Source organism: Balaenoptera physalus, assembly GCF_965194825.1.
Source record: "Balaenoptera physalus genome assembly, chromosome: 3".
In the NCBI taxonomy this organism is placed as follows: domain Eukaryota; kingdom Metazoa; phylum Chordata; class Mammalia; order Artiodactyla; family Balaenopteridae; genus Balaenoptera; species Balaenoptera physalus.
Window position 1 is genome coordinate 88,670,703 of NC_138890.1, and position 21,168 is coordinate 88,691,870.

A 21,168-nucleotide genomic window follows, 5' to 3' on the forward strand; every position below is an offset into this window, starting at 1 on the left:
AGATAAAATGTTTGGTCTACTGCAAGCTGCTTTCTGAAATTCTTTTTGTATATTTTCCTAAAATCTAAAGGTTTTGTATTTTAAAAATCAAGAAGAACTTACTGACCTATACGTTAATAGCCTTCTTTTCTGCTAAATTAAAATTCAATTATTTGGTAATGCTCTAGTAGGAAGAGAAAGAAATGAGTGTCTTGGATTAATTTTTAATTATTTAATTAACATTTTGACTAAACAATCTAGGACAAAATGGGTAACTACCTGTGCTTTGAAAATACTGACAGTTTTCAAAGGCTGGATATTGTTTACTCTGAAATATCTGGGCACGATAGGAATCTGATAGTTCATTGAACTGAAAATCCAATCTATACTTAATGATACTCCTCAGCTCAGATTACTTTAGTAGGAGCTAATATTTATTAAAAACTCAGAATGTGTTAAGAACTGTGCCACATTCTTTATATATATTACTTCATGTAACTCTCGGAACATTATTATTCTCATCCCTCATTTTATAAGGAAAGATGTTAAGCCTTAGAAAGATTCAGTAACTTGCCCCAAGTCACACATCTAGAAGTAGTAGAGTAGGAACTTAAACCCATATTTGGCTCCAAAGCCAAAGCGGTCATGTTTACACAGGCAAGTCACTCTACAGTATAGCAACTCCCAAATGAGAGTCATAGTGAACTCTGAATCCCACTGAGCATTTCTTTTATTGTAAGTGTTAAAGTGAATAACAACAGAACATCACAAGTGATCAGTGAGAAGCCTCAAATACTTTGGAGGTGAGTATTTTTCCCGGTTTCTTTTCCTTTTTTTTTTTTTTTTAATTGAAGTATAGTTGATTTACAATGTTGTGTTAGTTACTGCTGTACAGCAAGGTGATTCAGTTATACATATATATACATTCTTTTTTTAAAAATTCTTTCCATTATGGTTTATCACAGGATACTGAACACGGTTCTCTGTGCTATACAGTAGGCACTTATCTGTTGCATATATAAAAGCCTGCATCTGCTAACCCCAACCTCCCACTTCCCTGTTTCTTAAAAGAAATTCTGACTCCATAATCAAGCACACTCGGATGAAATAAATGTGGACAAAAGGAACATTATATAGAGATAAGAAAAACATTTTCTGATACTCTTACTCCTAAAAACTTAAATCTCAATTACGGCCGTAACTAGGGTATGGGGTTTGCTTGCCATCTATAAACTCATCTCTCACATGTACCTGCTTTTATACAAAATACTATGAGGGCTTCTGGAAGCACAGGTTCCACAGGGAGTCACGTATTTTCTAGAGAAATCTCTTGAGTTCAGATTTAATGCTGCCTGAACTGTTGATCCAGTGGTCTAAAGTTTGGAGAATATCTATGAATCTTTCCTATAACATATCTATTTAGATATTCATGACAGTAGAATTTAACCTAAAATGTATCTCCATGTGAGAACAGATATACAAAAAAGTCCACTGAAACACTCTTTATGGTATCAGATGACTAGAAAAACAATTATCAAGCACTGTGTAAGCAAATACCATGCAACTATTGACAAAATAAATCTATATATACTGAGGTAAAAAGACTAGGATATTTTGTCAAGTAAAAAAAATACAAAGATCAGAGCAGTATGTATGGTAAGCTATTGTTCGTGTTAAAAATAAAAAGATGTATATGCATATATATTTCCATGTGCATAGAAAAACTCTAGAAGGATAAAAGTAAAATTAAACACACAAAAACAAACAACAAAATCCCTCCTCAAAAAAACTAGTAAGGGCAGCTGCCTCTAAAAAGAATTCCAAAGGGAATGGGGAGTCGGGGACAGAAAAATGGCTTTTCATTGTGTTTCCTATTGTACTCTTTGAAAGTAACACTTAAAAAAAAGTCACTGCCGGACTTCCCTGGTCGGGCAGTGGTTAAGAATCTGCCTGCCAATGCAAGGGACACGGGTTCATACCCTGGTCTGGGAAGATCCCATATGCTGCAGAGCAACTAAGCTCGTGCGCCACAACTAGCGAAGCCCACGCGCCTAGAGCCCATGCTCCGCAACAAGAGAAGCCACCGCAATGAGAAGCCCGCACACGGCAACGAAGAGCAGTCCCTGCTCACCACAACTAGAGAAAGCCCGCACACAGCACAACGAAGACCCAACACAACCAGAAATAAATTAATTAATTTTTAAAAAAGTCACTGCCTAAAAGATAATTGCATTGGAAATAACAAATTGGTCATCCTGAACTGTAAGGCCCTTCATCATTCCATCCCTCCTACCTTTCCAACCTTACTTATGTGTTTCTCCCAGGCGCACATGCCTCAGTCACTCTACCCTTCTTCCTGTTCCTCAAACACAAAGGCTGTTCCTACCCTTTCCCCAACACTTAGCAAAGGTGGATTATTTTTATCTTTCAGGTCTTAACACAAATGCCACCTTCTAGAGATGTTTCCTAAGACCTCTAAAACAAATTAGGTGCTACCTGTGACTATCTCTCTGAGCAAAACTCTTAATAGCAAAATTTGCAATAATAAATTTATTTGCGATTACTGTTTAAATATATGTCTCTCCCACTATATTGAATTTCATGAGGGAAGAGATCATAGTTATATTTTTCACCAATGTATATGGTGTATGGAACACAGTTAATGCTAAGTATTTATCAAATAAAGTAATTAATCCAAATCTCACAACAACAGGTTTATAAAGAATGGAAAGTCTTAAAGAAAAAGGGGTGTATTTCTAAGTTTCAAAATCACTTTACCAATAAAGATGTTAAAAAAAAATCACTTAAACACAGGGTGATATATGTGTCTAAAAAATAGTTATTTTTTGTGTTTATTTTTTATCAAAATCGACTGGTTTAGAATATTTTTGACAGAATAATAAAGCTCCTTCAAACTACAGCCTCATTAGCTTAGAAATTCCACTTTAAAGAGAATTGAAGAATATAACTATGACTCTTAAAAGTAATAACAATTATACAATACTTATACATTTTTAATATATGATTACCTATCCTTTATTCTTAAAAAGCACTTTTAAAGATGTAAAAAACTGCAAAAAGATAAGTATCTAATTCTTTTATCCTATTCAACAAATGACAGATGTTAAACAAAGAAAGGGTTTCTTTCTTAATTTTAGTAGCCATGATAGGAAATATAGAAATTCAACCACTTGCTGGTAGCAAATAATATTTTAGAAGACAAATTCACTTGGAAGTCTTATCAAAGATCTTGAAAAATGTTCTCAATACTAATCCACAGACTAACAGGTAAAAGACTAACATGTAAGAGAAGGAAAAAACAAAAGAAAACAAAACAATGTCTTAAAAAAACAGAAAATATGGAATACATGTAATCTTTTAAGATACAAAATTATTAAAGATGCTATATAAAGTCACTTTTTAAATCTCTTGCAGTTTGTTATATAAAGCCTTTCATTTTGAATCCAGGTATTGTCAAGTGTGATATTGTTTTCTCAAGTTTGACACAGAAGAATTTAGGCAAATTTTTCTTTTCTAGCAAAGGTTACATTTTCTATGTGTATTTATTAAGCTCTCGATCTGAGGCACAGCTGTGTCAGGTATTGAATAATATTCTTACTGGAACTGAAATTCATGCCCATAGATAGGTACCAATGACAATTGACTTCAGTTTTACAGAGAAGGACAGATGAAGGCAAACGAAGAGCAGGAAAGTTCCATATACACAAAACCTTATTATAATGAGAGTTTCTAATATTATTTTCACATTTTCAATGACAAAAGGGTATGCAACACTTAACATAAAGTGCAATCACTCAAGATGAATCTGTGAAGATGTTTAATGTATATAGCATCTGAAAATCTAGAAAAAGAAAAAAGAGAGTACCTAAATGAGAAGAGAGATATTAAATATGACCAGAAGACTCGTGAAGAAATGAGAAAAGAAAAAATGCATAATAGATTTTCATAAGTAATTAATTTGGCTGGTCATAAAATGAGCATTTAGCAAGTAGAAGATTGATTTCATCCTTAAAAATGTATTCAAATTTATGAAGGAAATGGGGGAAAAAAGGCAAAAATGTACACATTCCTGTCCATTGGAGACAACATAACACAGACTCTTAGGCCTCAAGGGCCTAAAAGATATTCAGTATTTTCCAAGGAATTGCTCGTAAAGATGAAGCTTTCTTTACATTAGTTACCCTGAAAGCTGGTAAGAACAGCAAGAACATAGCATGCCCAGTTTAAGGTAATCACTGCAGGGTGACTCCTTAAAATGAAATAAGTCATTACTATGATCTACGAGGCTTTGCATGGCTTGAACCCCATCCCCTCTCTAACCTCATCTCCTACTACTCTCCCCTTACTCTTCCTTCATTGACACCACTCTTTCTGTAGCTCCATGAAGCCTCGAATGTCCATCCTCCAGTGTCTACACAGATTTCCTCACTTCCACCAGGCATTTTATTCAACGTTCTACCCATATTGAGGCCTTCCCTGGCCACACTCTCTAAGACTCCAACCTCTGCCCATACCAATAGTTGCTATCCTCTTCCCTCTATGCTTTATCTTTTCACACCACTCAACGTCCTATATGTTTTACTTACCTATTTCTTTCCCTACCAGAACATAGGGTTCACGAGAGTAGGAAGTTTTTCTTTTTGTGGGGTCTTTTGGTCTGTTTTCTTCACTGTTGAATCCCCAGTATGTGGCATATACGGGAGGCATTCAGTAACCGTTTGGTGACCAAATGACTGAATAATCTAACAGAATATCTAGCCTTAAATAGTTTTTAAGTACAATTCTACTTAAAGAATATTGGTGTATCTGAGTAGAGTGACATACCTTCTCAAATATTAATGGATAAGGTTTTAGTTTCTTCCACAAATTTAAGAAGAGTACAGAGTTTGCCTATCATTTCTGAATAGACAAGGTAACTTACAACTAGATAGGGATATAAATAACTTAAAACTAGAAAGGGATAAACAAAAGAAGAGAGAGCCAATATCTTTGGCTAATGCTGACAAGAGGCGTTTGTTCGGCTTCTACGTAAAATAGTTTGAATATTTATGGTACTGCAATGCAAATAAAAAACCTCCCAACATATTCACTTTTCAACTTTCATCATAAATAAACTAAGCATTGTTTAAGAACTTTGATTCAACCGATTTTCAGTTGTCTTTTAATCTTGGAAGTATTTTGTGTTCCCCATTGTTTTAATAACTGTTCTCCTTACAATTCTGATAATATGAAAATCTCATACTAAATAGGCTCTTTCAGAGTCATATACATTGGGTATACTATTGGGGAAAACCTATTTATTTATTTTTAAAAACACATTATATGTAAAAATTTTTATTTCAGCTGAATTCATCACAGTTTTACTAGCCCTGTTCATACTTCTAACATTTGCATCAAATATAAGTAGGCTTTCAACAATGAAGCAAATTTTCTTATCATTTATATTACTTTAAACTTTCTCTGCAAATTTTAAGACTTTTCCATGTACAGTAACAAAAAAAAAACAATAACAAAAGTAAAACTAATCAGTATTTTATCCATGAGGAAGGATGCATATATGTTCATAACGCTTACATTTTCCTTTAATTCATTAAGAAACTTCAATTATCAGAAAGACATTTTCAAAACAGGATCTAAGAGTGAAAATATGGTTCAGAATATGCTTTCTCCTTCTCACCAAGCTATCTGCCTCCTTGCAGGAGGTACTTAAGGTATAAGAGCCATCAGATGCTCAGAACATGAAAAACATATGGGTAATATTGCTCAGATATACACAGTGCACCAATGGCTCAAATGTACCATGAAAAGTTAGTATTTGTTATAACACACCAACCTTTGCTCGCTGATAGAAAAGAAAATCCCTAAGCACTTATTTATAACCATTCAAGTCAAAGAGGGGATACAGTAATAGTTGCTATATTTTAGATTTCATTTCTCATAGCTTTCTTTTGGGTTAATGTTTTTAGTGTTTAGCTCAACCTCTGGGAAAGAAGGGTATGGTCTACCCAAAACAACAATAGAAAAATGCTAATACCACATGTGTGGAATACCACCAGGTTATCAATTTAAGTCGTGCATAAATTAAATAAAGTAACTGATTTCAAAAGATATTAGTGCTTTTATTGTCTGGAGAAACGGCCAGTTTAAACTATTCCATCTGCATTTGCTTTGGGATATTAGGCAGCAAATGAAACATTAGGGTAACCCAACATATCATTTGGTCGAGAAAGAAATATCAACTTAAAGATGCTATCTTTTTAAAATGTTGTTTTGCAAGTATTAAAAAGTCAACTAAGCACATTTATTTTGCTTTTCATTAATGTAATATGCTTGAATTATAAAGACCAATATCTAAGTTTAGATGTTACAATGTCAGTTAACATAGAAAAGTTACCCATTCTTCCAAATAGAAATTTACAATGCACTAATTTATAATTACTCATTTAGACTCATACAAACTTTGTTTTAAAAGAGTATTCTGTCGACATCTCCAAACAACAAAGTAATAAAGCCCACAAAATTAGGTTCTTCTTTAGTAATTATCAGCAGCATAAAAAAACTCAGCCACTGAGTTGACATATCTTATAATCTTTAGCACAAAATATTAATTTGAGAATTATTTGTCCTTTACCTTGAACTCAAAATTTACTGCTGTGAAGTGATATTGTTACATAACTGGTAATGGATTGTATGATGGGAGATGGGTTAAATCTGTATAAGGTCATGTGCCAGTTCAGACTTCAAGGGCTCTTTTACTCAGTGCCAGGAGCCATGTTCCTTAATCTTTTGTTGGCACAATTTACCCTTTCTATATTTATAATGAGTGAAAGAAACAAATGCCAGGCAAGGATCCAGAGCCAAAATACTGGGACTTTGTTAACAAAGGAACAGAAACTGTCATTTCCAGTGACTCCCATAATAACCTTCTATAGCTGTGATGTCATGTAACAAATTGATTCTGTTAGAATCACATAAAAATATAAAAGTTCATTATGAATTGGGAAGGAAAAACATTTATTTTTTAAAACAATTTAACCTTCTGGCTAAACTTAGTGAACTTCCCCTAGAAATTACAAATGAAATGAATAATTAAAAGAAAAAATTCTGACAATGGAAAGATTCTATTGAAAGGCATTTATGAGAACTATATAAATAATAATGTCCAAATTTCTAAGCTAAAATCTCTAGACAATATAAACTACACGAGCTCAAGATTTTTTCAAACTTGTTATAGAGGTGAGATATTTTGATGATGTCTAAAACCTGGTAAAAATTCTTCAGTAATTCTAAAAACTCCAAAGCCATAAGTCATTTTAAAATTAAGATAAGTTTGAGGATTGCCAAAGAGTGTGCACCTGTGAGAGCTGAGGAATGTACCATATTATATAACATTCAATTAGTTCCAAGAAGTTCTGAACTCAAAGATAACATCCAGGTCCAAAAGAAGGGGCAGTTAGCAATATCTAGTATAAGACTAGAGACTGATGTTTGTCTTGCTAAAATTAATTACCTCTACCCAGGATCTGTACCTCACATTGTTGTACTTGGAGGTTAAGGTGCTTGGTTTCTTATTCATCAGGGTATCTTACGTCAGCCCTAATTTAACCACATATGTGAAAATAAATGACAGCTGCCTGGACCATAAATACTCCTTTAAATCATTGCTTGTCATTTGAAAAAAAAGTCCTCTCATCATTTCCTTCATTTCAATCTCTAAGTAAAAAACAACTTGTTTGCAAAGTAAAATGGGGTCATCTTTTAGCATATTAGAGTTTGTCTTTGTTTTCAGTACTTCCTAGCACCATTTACAATTGCCTTTTGTTTGATTTTGTTTATGCAGCAACCTATAAGCAAGCAATAAATAAAGTATTTGTAATTCAAGAAATGATCCAAATGAAGAAAGGATCATCTTGGAGTAGTCACTCTAAACTTGAATCCTCAAATGCTTATAATCTCCTCAAACATTACTCTAGTTAAAATGTATTTCAGATTTATGTTTTCAAAGGGCTCAGTTATCTGACGAGAACAGGAGCATTTTAAATCTCTGCATAATACATTTCTGAAATGGCTTGCATATAAGACACCAAGCAGTTATTAAATCTTGCTTTTAACCTACCAGTTCTCTAAATCTTCTCTCCACAGCTTGATTCCCAGTAGAGAAAAAAGTAACTCAAACAAAAATCTTCCTGTTTACCGTAATAAGCTATTTACTTATCTGTGCAGAAGGTTGAGAGATTATGGAATGGGGATGCATGTATCTGCCCACATGGTACTTGCACAGGCATTTTGCTTGAATTTTCATTTATATTTTCAATTCATAAATGGATTATATATTTTGACCCACTTATAACTTGAATGACATAATAGAAAATAGAAAGAGCACAGTTTTCCCACTTGGTATTTAACTGATGTTGACAAGTCACTCTAAGCTCTCTGAACCTCATTTAGCTTATTTGTAAATGAAGATAACAATACCGCCTGGTAGAGCAAATGACAAAATGTTAATTAAAGTCCTTTGAGAACTGTAAAATATTATGTAAATGTAAAATATTGTTTATTATTATGCTACTTTATTAAGAATGAAAAGTAGCTGGTTATTTCCCCATCATGCCTTTTGTAAAATGAGGAAAGACAGAAAGATGCTGTTTTGAAGTAATCTAATAGTTTGTTATGAGAGGTTTCAAATTTAAGAAAAATTTTCCTAACTAAAAAATTATAGGTTAGAGCTAAAACTTAGAAGCCATTTTAATCCAGCCACTTTAGTTTTAGATACAAGTAAAGAAAGACCCATGAAGGGTAAATACTAAAACATACAAACTAAACAGTTACAAATGGTGGTGGAAAGGGAAGAGCTAAACCGAACTTTATGCTTCCCAATTTGCTGTCACATTACTTGGCTAAAGAAATCTAGGGTTAGGATTAGAGTCAGGGGCAGGGGCAAGTTCAGAGGTTGGGTTAAAGTTCTGCCTGGATTATAGGAGTCATTTTAAATAGTCATTTTCTTCTGTTGGTCAATTATAAAATAATAACAATAAAAATTATGACATGATGAGAATACACAGAGTGGTCATTATGGTTAAACATTCTAAGATTATATATATAAATATAAATTATATATACATATACATATGTAAAGTGTCTATGTGTGTTTGGTATACACATACAAAATCACAGTACGTTAGCTCTTACAGCAAGTATATTATTCTTACTTCACGGGTAAGAAAACTAAGGGAGGGAACAGAAAGGTTAAGTAGATTGAGCAAGATTACAGAACTTACAAGCTTCTGGCCAAAATGCCTGGCTCTTGGTCTTTTTTTTTTTTTTTTTAAGAGCTGTACATCTTAATGTACAATTCAGTGAGTTTTGACAAATTTACAGAGAGAGATGGACAGCTGTCACCACAATACAGTTTAGAACATTTTCATCACTCCATAAAGATCTCTCTCGCCTGTATAGAGTCAATCCCCATCTAAACCCCTAGCCCCAGGAAATCAAGAATCTTCCTTCTTTATCTATAGATACCTTTTCTGGGCATTTCATTTTGTATCAGACTTGGGTTCATCTATACTGTAGCATATATTATTAGCTCATGACTCTATCATTTAACAGTAATATTACTATTGTATGGATATACTATATTGTTCATTCATTCAGCAGCTGATGGACATTTGGATTCTTTCTACTTTTTGGCTATTATAAATAATGTTTCTATGAACAACTGCAGTCTTTGTGTGGACACACATTTCAGTTCTCTTAGGTGGATACCTAGGATCAGAACTGTTAGTTTATATGGAAAATTTATGTATAACTTTTTGAGAAACTGTGACACTTTTCCAAAGTGGCTGTATCATTTTATGATCCATGAGCAACGTATGAAGGTTCCAGTTTTCCACATCCTCACCAACACTTATTAGAGCTCATGATCTTCACCACTACCCTCTGTAGGCTTCCAATAACTGTGCACATATGACATTGAATGCTAGAATGGGAGGGAAGGGGGCTTCCCTGGTGGCGCAGTGGTTAACAATCCTCCTGCCAATGCAGGGGATACGGGTTCGAGTCCTGGTCCGGGAAGATCCCACATGCCGCGGGGCAACTAAGCCCGTGCGCCACAGCTACTGAGCCTGCGCTCTATAGCCCACGAGCCACAACTACTGAACCCTGCGCGCCTAGAGCCCGTGCTCCGCAACAAGAGAAGCCACCGGAAGGAGAAGCCCGCACACCACAACGAAGAGTAGCCCCCACTCGCCGCAAATAGAGAAAGCCCGCGCGCAGCAACGAAGACCCAATGCAGTCAAAAAAAAAAAAAAAAAAAAAAGAATGGGAGGGAAGGAGGATCTAAATGGAGGAGTGAGGGAGACAGAGCTTAAACTTACTCAAAGACAGCCAAGTCTATTTCATTTATGTTAAAAAAAAAATTTAAGACTTTTGAGAGCAGTTTTCGATTCACAAAAAAAAATTGAGAGGAAGATACAGAGATTTCCCATATAATCCCTGCTCCTTACTAGAGAGCTTCCTGTATTATCAAATCCCTTGCTAGAATTTGTTATATTTGTTACAACTGATGAACCTATATTGACACATCATTATCACCCAAAGTCCATAGTTTACATAAAGTTTCATTCTTGGTGTTGTACGTTCTATGTGTTTGAAAAAATGTAAAATGACATGTATCTACTATTATGTCATACATGGTAGCTTAAATATCCTATAAAAATCCTCTGTGCTCTACCTATTCATACCTCCCTCTTCCATAACCCTTGGCAGCCACTGAAATTTTTTTTTTAACTGTCTCCATGGTTCTCCTTTTTCCAAAATGCCAGAGTTGAAATCATAAAGTACGTAGCCTTTTCAGATTGGCTTCCTTTACTTAGCAATATATATTTAAGTTCCCTCTATGAATTTTCATGGCTTAATATTTTATTTCTTTCGAGTGCTGAATAATATTCCATTGTTTGGATGTACCATAGTTTGTTTATCCACTCACCTAGTGCAGAGCATCTTGGTTGCTTCCAAGTTTTGGCATTATGAATGAAGCTACTATAAACATCTTTGTGCAGGTTTTGTGTGGATGTAAGTTTTGAACTCCTTTGGGTAAATACTAAAGAATGTGATTGTTGGATTGCACGGTAAAAGTATGCTTACTTTTATAAGAAACTGCCAAACTGTCTTCTACAAACAAAGAGTTTTATTTCTTCCTTCCCAATCAGTACAACTTTTGTTCCTTTTGCCTTATTATGTTAGCTAGGACTTTGAGTAAGATGTTGAAAAGGAATGGTCAGAGGGGTATCTGTGCCTTGGTTTTTGATCTTAGTGGGAAAGCTTCAAGTCTCTCACCATTAACTATAATGTTAGCTGTAGGGTTTTTATAGATTTTTTTAAAAAACAAACTGAGCAAGTTCCTCAAGTTTTCTGAGTTTTTAAAATTTTGTCATGAAGGGGTGTTGAATTTTGTTAAATGCTTTGTCTGCATCTATTGATATGATCACCTTTTTCTTTTAGCCTACTGATGTGATGGATTACATTAACAAATTCTCAAATGTTGAAACTGGCTTGCAAACCTGGGATAAATCTCTCCTATGCTTTTGATAACCATGTATTTATCAGCTTTTCATCTTATTGTGGAAATATATATATATTTTTACAAGGAACCTTATGGTGTTTGCCTCATTTATCTTTATATTCTGGTATGTAAACGTGTTCACTGATGAGAAAGGAAAAGATGCATAAGGCTTAAACAACAATAAATTGAGAGAATAGGAAGAGTTTCTTATCAGGCCTTAACTTGAAAATGTCAAAATTATGAGCTCATTGTTTTTGAACTTGCCATTTTGGCCCAGGTTTCATAACATTAGAATGTTAGATTATAAGTGGTTCAATACTAGAGATTTTGAAGCTGTGTCTGAAGAGAAAAAATCACTAAAGACTATGTGTTATCTTAAATTACTTTAAAAATGTTTAAAAGAAAAAAACCAATCATTTATTTTTAAGTGCTATAGTTGTTTTACCATAGAATGCTATAATGTCTTTTATATTAGTATAGTAGCTAGCATTTTGATTTCAAACACTGGCAAAGAAATATTGTGGCAAAGGTGAAAAATACCTTAAACATATTAAAAGGTGATTTTTATTTACTTTTTCTTGCTTTATTTTTTGCTGTTTTGTCCTAGAAGCTAGAACATCTAGTATAGTGTTTAAGTGGTAAATGTAGGCATATTTGTCTTATTTCTGATATAAATGAGCAAAGTATTCAGTCATTTGCCATTAAATATGATGTCATCTTAGGAGCATGTCTTTCTTAGGAGCCACTCATGGTGAGGACATTCTCTTCTATTCCTCATTTTCAGAGAATTCTTAACAAGAATTAATGTTGGATTCTGCCAAATAATTTTTCTTCATTTATTGAAATGATTATGTAGTTTTAAATTTTATTAATATGAATTACATTGATTGATATTTGAAAGTTAAATCAGCTGGTAGTCCTAGGATAAATTCCACTTGATCATGATTTTTTTTTTTAATTATTTATTTATTTATTTATTTATTTATTTATTTATGGCTGTGTTGGGTCTTCGTTTCTGTGCGAGGGCTTTCTCCAGTTGCGGCAAGTGGGGGCCACTCTTCATCGCGGTGCGCGGGCCTCTCACTATCGCGGCCTCTCTTGTTGGGGAGCACAGGCTCCAGACGCGCAGGCTCAGTAATTGTGGCTCACGGGCCTAGTTGCGCCGCGGCATGTGGGATCTTCCCAGACCAGGGCTTGAACCCGTGTCCCCTGCATTGGCAGGCAGATTCTCAACCACTGCGCCACCAGGGAAGCCCCGATCATGATGTATTTTTACCTACTGCTGCATTTGCTTCATTAAAATTGTGCTCAGAATTTATATATGTAATAATGACATATAGTCTGTAGTTTTCTTTTGCTGTAATATTTTTGTCTAGTTTCAGAATCAGGTCGTGATGATCTCAATGAGTTGAGAAGTAGTCTCTCCTTTTCAATTTTCTAAGAATTTGTGTAGAGTTGGTGTATTTCTTCTTAAAACTTTGGTATAATTCACCAGTGAAGCCATACAGGTCTGGAGTTTTCTTTGAAGGATGGTTTCTTAATGACCAAGTCTATAAAAGATATGGGGTTATGAAGGCTGAATGAGCTTTGGTAGTTTTTGTCTTTCAGAAAATTTGTCCATTTCATCTAAGTTGTTGAATTTCTTTATATAAAGTTAAGGAAATATTATGAATATCTTTTTTAATATCTGTAGATTCTATAATGATGTCAACTCTCTCATTCTTGATATTGGTAATTTGTGCCTTCTTTTTTCTGAAGAGTCTATGTAGAGGTTTTATCAATTTTATTAATCTCAAAGGATTCCATTGATTTCTTCTATATTTTTTTCCTTTCTTCTATATATTTTGGGTTAATTTGCACTCCTTTTTAAGGTGGAAATTGAGGTCAAAATTTTGAGTCCTTTCATCTTTTCTAATATAGGCATTTAGTGCTATATTTATTTCCCTAAGTACTGCTTAATAGGCATCATATAAATACGGAGATGTTGTGTTTTTTTTCTTTCCATTTAGTTCAAAATACTTTCTAAGTTCCACTCTGACCCATTGGTTACTCAGCTATGCATTGTTTACTTTCCAAATATTTAGAGATTTTTCAAATATTGTTCTATCCTTGAGTTCTGTTTTATTTCTGTTGTGTTCATAGAACTTAAATTCTTATAAATTTATTGAGATTTGTTTTATGGCCCAGGATATGATCTATCTTGGTAAATATTCTCTGTGTACTTGAAAAGAATGTATGTCCTGGTGATGTTGTGTAGAGTGTCCTATAAAGGTCAGTAGGTCAAGTTGACTGACAGTGTTATTCACATCTTCTGTGACTTCCATAGTGAACATATTTCTTTAAAAAAATCCCTTACAATAGCATCACAAAAGATCAAATACTCAGAGATAAGTTTGACAAAAGATGGAAAGTCCTGTACACTAAACTCTACAGAACCTTGCTGAGGGATATTAAAGAAGACCTATCTTACTAGAAAGATATGTCATGTAGAGGGGTCAGAAGACTCAATATTGTTAAGAAGTCTATTCACCCCAAACTGATCTATAGAGTCAGTGTAATCCGAATCTAAATATTAGCAAACCTTTATATAGAAACTGAAAAACTAATAATAAAATTGCTAGAGAAATGCAAAGGACTTCTAACAGCCAAAACATTTCTAAAAAAGAACAAAGTTAGACAACTAACATTACCTGATACAAGGCTTACTATAAAACTTCAGTGGTCAAGGCAGTGTAGTATTGGCATTATGACAAACAAAAAGATCGACAGAAATTAGAGTCCAAAAATAAAACTACACATAAATATATTTTAAAAAATGAAGGTAAAAAAAAATCAGGAGAGAAAGGAGAGTCATTGGGGCTGGAACAACTGAATATCTATATGCCAAAAATATGAACTTCAAACCATTCCTCACAACCATATGAAATGGACCATAGAATGAACTATAAATTCTAAATTCTAAAACTATAAAAATTGTAGAAGTAAACATAGGAGAAAACCTTTGTGACCTGGGATTCAACAAAGATTTCTTAGATATACCATCAAAAACATGACCTATAAAAGAAAAACATAATTTAAAGTTTGAAATTAAAAACTTCTGCTCTTCAAAAGACACTATTAAAAGAATGAAAAGACAAGTCAACTGAGAGAAAATATTTAAAAATGATACATCTGATAAAGGACTTGTATCCAGAATATATAAAGAACCGAGACTTTATTACAAGAAAACAACCCAATTAAAAAATTGGGCACATTATTTAAATAGACACTTCAAAGAAGATATATGAACGGTAAATCAGCACATGACAAGATGCTCACATCATTAGTCAGTTGGGAAAGACAACGAAAACCACAATAAGACACTTCTGCATAAAATTATAATATCTAAAGACTGACCACACCAAATGTTGATGAAGATGTAGAGAAACTACAGTTGGGAATGCCAACTAGTATAATCACTTTAAAATCTATTTGGCAATTCCTTAAAAATTTAAACATGTACATTCTATCTAATTCATTTATTCCACTCCTAGGTATTTTCCTTAGAGAAATGAAAGCACATGCCCATACAAAGACTTATACATGGATGTTCACAACAGCTTACTTGGCAGTAGCCCCAAATAGGAAACAACCCAAAAGTCTATCAACAGTTGATAACAACGGTGATATATTCATATGATGCTATTCTACTCAGCAATAGAAAAGAATGAACTTCCGATGAACATTACAACATGGATGGATCTCAAAATTATGCTGAATGAAACAAACTAGACCCAAAAAAGAAAAGAGTAGTACAGACTATATGATTCCATTTATATAAAATTCTAAGAAACACAAACTAATATATAGTGACAGAAAGCAGATTAGTGGTTGACTGGGACAGGGGTTGAGAGGGGGAGGAGGAAGGGACTACGAAGAGGCATGGGGAAAATCTGGGGGTGATAGATGTGTTCATTACTTTGATTGTGCTGATGGTTTCACAAGTGTATACATATGTCAATACAATAAAGTGTACATATATAAAGTATATGTCAATTACATATCAATAAATCTGTTTTCAAAAAGATTGACAAATTATGATTATTAAATATTAGATTTTTGACATTCTCTCAAAATTGAATTAAGTAAGTCCAACACTTCAAGGCAAAAAACTGACAGATTTTGTTACCAGGGAAAAAAATCCAAGCATTGCAATGAAAGTTAAAATTTTGGAAAACACATTTGCTATAAAGAAATTGATACTTCCTATTACTTTTCCAGTGAGATTAGTGATGACATTAATGAATGTGGTCTTTTGATACTGTATAATGAATTACTTCACTGTTTGGAAGATCTATATAACCTGGTCACTTGATATTTTCAAATGAGAAATGACAAAGCATGATGCTACAAAAATCATGCATTCATCTTATAAGATTGACCAATGGAACTAATGTAACAGAGTACGAAAAGTTCAATGTAGTTTCAGATCCCACACTGCAACTAACCTCCAAGAAAATTTAGCAAAGTCCACTGTGGTAGGCAGAATTTGAAGATGGCCTCCCAGTAATGTCCCACCCTAATCCCTGGAACATGTGAACATGATTAGATATCAATCCCATAATTATGTTTTGTCATATTGCACAGTTGCCCTAAAGATAGGCAGATTAGCCAGGTGAGCCTGATCTAATCACAAGACCTTTCAAAAAAGTGGAGGGTATTGTCCCAGCTTTTTTGAAAAACAAAACAGAACAAAATGAAAAACAGAAGGAGAAGTTAGGGAAATTCAAAGCACTTGAAAGATGTGACACACTGGGTCTGAAGAGCAAGGAATGTAGGAAACCTTAAGAAGCTGGGAGATGCCCTTGGCTCACAGCAAGAAAAGAAATGGAACCTTAGGCCATTTCTCAACTGCAAGAAATGAGACTTTGCCACCAACCGGAAGGAGTTTGGAAATGGATTCTTCCCCAGTGCCTCCAGCCAAGAACTCAGCTTGATGTACTGATTTTTGGCTTTGTGAGACCCTAAGCAGAGAACCCCAGTAAAGCCTGCCTGGACTTCTAACCTACACAACTGTGAGGTAATAAATGGATATTGTTTAAAGCTGCCACGTTATGATCATTTGTTGTGCAGCAATAGAAAACTAATACATTAACCATAAATCGAAATGCACATAAACTCAGATCCAACTCAAGCACTGTTTAAAAAAGAAAAAAAAACCCAAATAATAAAAATGGAAACAACCAAAGTATCCATAAATAGAAGATCGATTTAAATTATAGAAAGCCATATAATGGAATATTCTGTAGCCATTATAAAGAAAAGGTAGAACTATATGGATGAATATGAAACAATGAAACCATGTTATATTAATAATAGAAAAAAAGATCATCAATGTTAAGATTCTGAATAATTAAAACATTGGCATAAAATCATGGTATCTATATTAAATATTTTCCTGGGGGGAAAAAAAACACAAAAAAATAAATAGCAATTAGCTTTGGGGTGAGATCAGATTGTTGAGTAGGACGTTTTCTAATGAAGTTTATTATTCTTAATCATTTAAAAAAAATATCAATAAAGGTTACTATTTAGTGTCCAGATAAACACTTCCCTGGCTCTCTTCCAAAGCTATGTTTTGCTTTATTCAGTTTGGACCTGCCATCAGGAATTTGTTACCATGCTCCTTTAATCAGTCATAGTAACACCAAAATGACTTTTCCTCATCAAGTCTGCCCTACCTCTCAAATCTAAGTTTCTCAGTGACATCCCTTAGTAACTGGGGGCATCATTTGCATTATGTGAATGTTTTATGTATTTATAATACTTAAATATCCCATTTTAATTAAAGTTATAGGCTATTCAATTGTTTTAAAATTTTTGTATGAAAATTGTATGAAAGTTACTTTAAGATATAAATCGTAAATAGTGTAAACCATGCAAATATATATTTCCATCTTGAGGATGAAAATGATTATGATCTAGGAATCCTACAGTTATATGGTAATAAAGAAATATTCCAATAGCAATCAAACCAGCATGGTAAAATTGGACCAATTTATCCTTTAATAATGAAAGAATTATATGGAAAGTTTTTAATGGGTAATCTACAATATCAGGTTTATGTGATGCATATTAAAGTTAGAAAAATGTTTTATATTCCTTTAAGTTTCTCCTTTTAAAATGAATAAATAGTTAAGGTAACAAAGCAAATCCTTTTCAGTTATTAAATACTGTATTTATAAATCTTATCAAGATCATATTTTACCTCTGATTATATTTTCTACAACAGAAGGATGTACAATAAAAATAACTTAAAGATAATACGATATCAGTTTGATGTTATCCTTGTTTGTTGGCAAAAGTAGTTAACCAAAATACCTGGAGGTGTTAAAAGTCACCAGAAAGAAATAAAAGGACAAATTCCTAGAGAGATTACCTGTTTTTTGTCCACATATCAAACAAGCTCATAGTTTGTGACCCAAAGCATTATATTATTATATACAACTAAACAAAAGGATGTGTGGTAATGTACTTGTAAAATGATATACAATGAACTAAATATAAGAGAGTACTATCATTATTATAAAGTAAACCTAAGTAGACTATTTATCTAAATAGCCTTTCTCACAGAAAGATTATATATAACTAATTTCCATGTGTAACTGCAATGTAATAATATATCTTCTCTTAAAAAAGTTGGCTGACACTTTCTAGAAAATAGCAAGTATTATAGACTATAAAAATATCAAGTATGTGTACAAGCTCTTCGTCATCAGGAAAATGTTAAACAAAATCCTTGGAAACTTTACAAGGAGAAATCAAAGAGACTGAACATATAAAAGCAATAAAACATGACATTAAAATGTCATTGAGGAAACCTCTAAAATCATATTACCTGGAACCAGTTCCATAATTATGTAGATAGGCTGTCTTTGTGTGCAAACTCCTATAAGTTTGACAATATTGGGATGATCATATTGCTTGAGAATTCTGGATAAGAGAAGTATAAGAATAGTTACCATTTAAGTTGTAAGCATTAATTTATGATCCTGAGTAGTGTGCACAAGTAGAATGCACTTTAATCAACACAATTTTTAAAAGTTTAGTACAAACCCAAATTATGATAAATGGGATGTATATAAGTCTTGATAAATCTTGGCAAAATATAGATATAAATGAGTCAGTTTTTATTCAATTAAATATTCATTTAAAAATTATTATCTACTCTGAATAGCTAATAACCATGCTAAATAGGAATAACTTACTTAGTCCAAAATATGTAGAACTCCCTTCAAAGTATCTGGTTTTAGGCACCCTCACAAAAGCTGGAAAGTATTAGTGGACCAAAAACTGTAAGCTGTTAGGGCAGCATCTTTTTGTTTTGTTTTATTTTATGTATATACTTCATTTAAAACAAATAAAAATAGAACGATTCATATTGGTAAATGCTATAGAGTAATCACTTCATATTAGATTTCATAATACATACTTTCTTGATGATCATGATCAATTTCAAAATAGTAAAAACTCAAAAAGTTTTGAGAAACCTGGCAGAAGGTTAAACAATGAGTAATATAAGACTTAAGCTGAGGCAGAGAAGTTTTAGTTTGGATAAAAGCAGAATTTCAGAGAGCTATAAAAGTAGCATAGACTCATCTATAGGATCCCAAGCATGAGTTAAAAATAGATTAGATTCCCTCAGAGGACTGTCTACCCTGATGATTTCTGTTACCAAATGATATTCCATATTATCCTATTGACATAGTTATAAATTCACTGATATTTGAAAAAACACAGTTTCCTTTCTAGGAGAATGAAAAAACTAACTTCATTTGGAGAAAGATAAAACAGTTTATATGTGTGCTGTACATGGACAACTAAAGCAGAGATAGCTCTAAGAAAAATGTTATCGATTGAACATATATAAAGTTTAATAAATGAAAAAATACACTGGGAAGAATTCTAGAGATAAAGAAAATATTCTGTCAATAACTGAGTTTGCAGTTTCTATGAGGAATTAGAAAGGAAGTTTTAGAATGATTGACTGTAATCCAAAATGTCATTTCTTAGGTTGAAAACTGCTTAATAAAGAAATTCCACAAAACAGCCAGGATGAATCCAAATAACATTAAATAGCTAAATATATAGCTTTATTATCTGTTAAAGGATACTTGGGAGTTTGTGTGGATGTAATTGTCATTTTTAACATAAAATTTCAGTCTCACTTTAGAAGAAGAAATTAAACTTTCAGTAAAACATTCACAAATTAGAAAGCAAGATACCTTAAGATACCTATGAATAACTAAAATAATGAGGCTACAAGTTTCAATTGTGATAGCATACCTTTAAATTCATCATAGGATATTTTTTCTGAATTGCTAATAATATACATGAAAAAGGTTTGCAACTTTATTCCATAGATAATATTTAATAAATGCACCCAACTAGTTTAATCCATTGCTATAAATATCCATTTTTAGATGATGGAGAAATGACATCAAAATGCTCTATGCCACGGGATTTAGTTCTTTCATTGCCATGTCCTCTGTTCTCCCATGGCACTTTATAAAAACTTCAATTTTATATACAATGCCATGATGGAGACAACACACACACACACCTTTCCTTCCTTCCCTTTATACCACCAATCTGTGGATCTATATATCCTCCTTCTCCTTCTCTCCCTCCCAACTATCCACCTACTCATCCATCCATCCATCTCCCATTCATACGTCCATTCTCACTCTATCCAAAGCCCCTTTCCATTTGTTTTGTGTTTTGTTGTATATATTAGATTTTACCACTAACAGAAGAGTTTAAACTATTTGCAACATAGGGCTGGCAAGCTGGAACATTAAATTCTAGCTAAAACAGAAAAAAGAGAAGACAATCATCCTAAAAGATCAGTTAGAAAAGAAACAATGCAATGAGCTGAAGAAGAAATTTGAGATTCTCAGAAAATAAAGCTAACAGCTGGGAATAAAGAATCAAGCAATAATATCTAAGGAGGGTAGGAAAGATGTAATTATATACCTAAATATATGTCTAAATTATGGATTTTATATATAGAATACAGTAATATTCTTAGTATAAGGACAATCACAACACTGCATATATGCATATGTGTATATGCATGTGTGATAAAAGCACAAAATACTGCAATATTTTTCAAGGACTCAAAGAATACTCACTGTTCTCAAAAGCATCTGGTTCTTTTGACTGTGATTGTCTAACTGACCTGCAGTCTAACTCAAACATATAGAAACTTTTTGTTTTCACATTGTATAATAAGTGCCTACTTTTGAGGGCCCTGAAAGTGCTTACTTCTAATTCATCAAATCATATTTACGATATCTTCAAACTTACGTTTTAATGAATCACTTACTTATATTATAAATACATATTTACATTACTTTAGAGAACTTACTTGGCTTCTTGTAAAAATTTTATTTTCAGTTCCTGAGGAAGATCTTCTTTACACGTTTTAACAGCAACAGCAGTTTTATCCTTTAATATGCCCTTAAATACTTCACCAAAATTTCCCTGAAAATACAAATATATTTATTGTTTGGAGTGTAAGACAGCCACGTAAACCTTTGCAAAATACAAGGAAAGCATGTAAT

At 33.1% G+C, this 21,168-nt stretch overlaps 1 protein-coding gene across 7 annotated transcripts in view; it reads right to left on the reverse strand.

Moving 5' to 3' along the window:
* Positions 1–21,168, reverse strand: part of FER (FER tyrosine kinase) — a 441,496-nt gene that overhangs the window by 118,815 nt on the left and 301,513 nt on the right. For all 7 annotated transcript variants that reach the window (XM_082455757.1, XM_082455759.1, XM_082455760.1 and 4 more), the window contains 2 exons: positions 20,973–21,088; positions 18,441–18,535 (listed from right to left, as the gene is read on the reverse strand). In XM_082455757.1, coding sequence (XP_082311883.1) covers positions 18,441–18,535; positions 20,973–21,088 — 211 coding nt within the window. The remainder of the gene's footprint in view (positions 1–18,440; positions 18,536–20,972; positions 21,089–21,168) is intronic.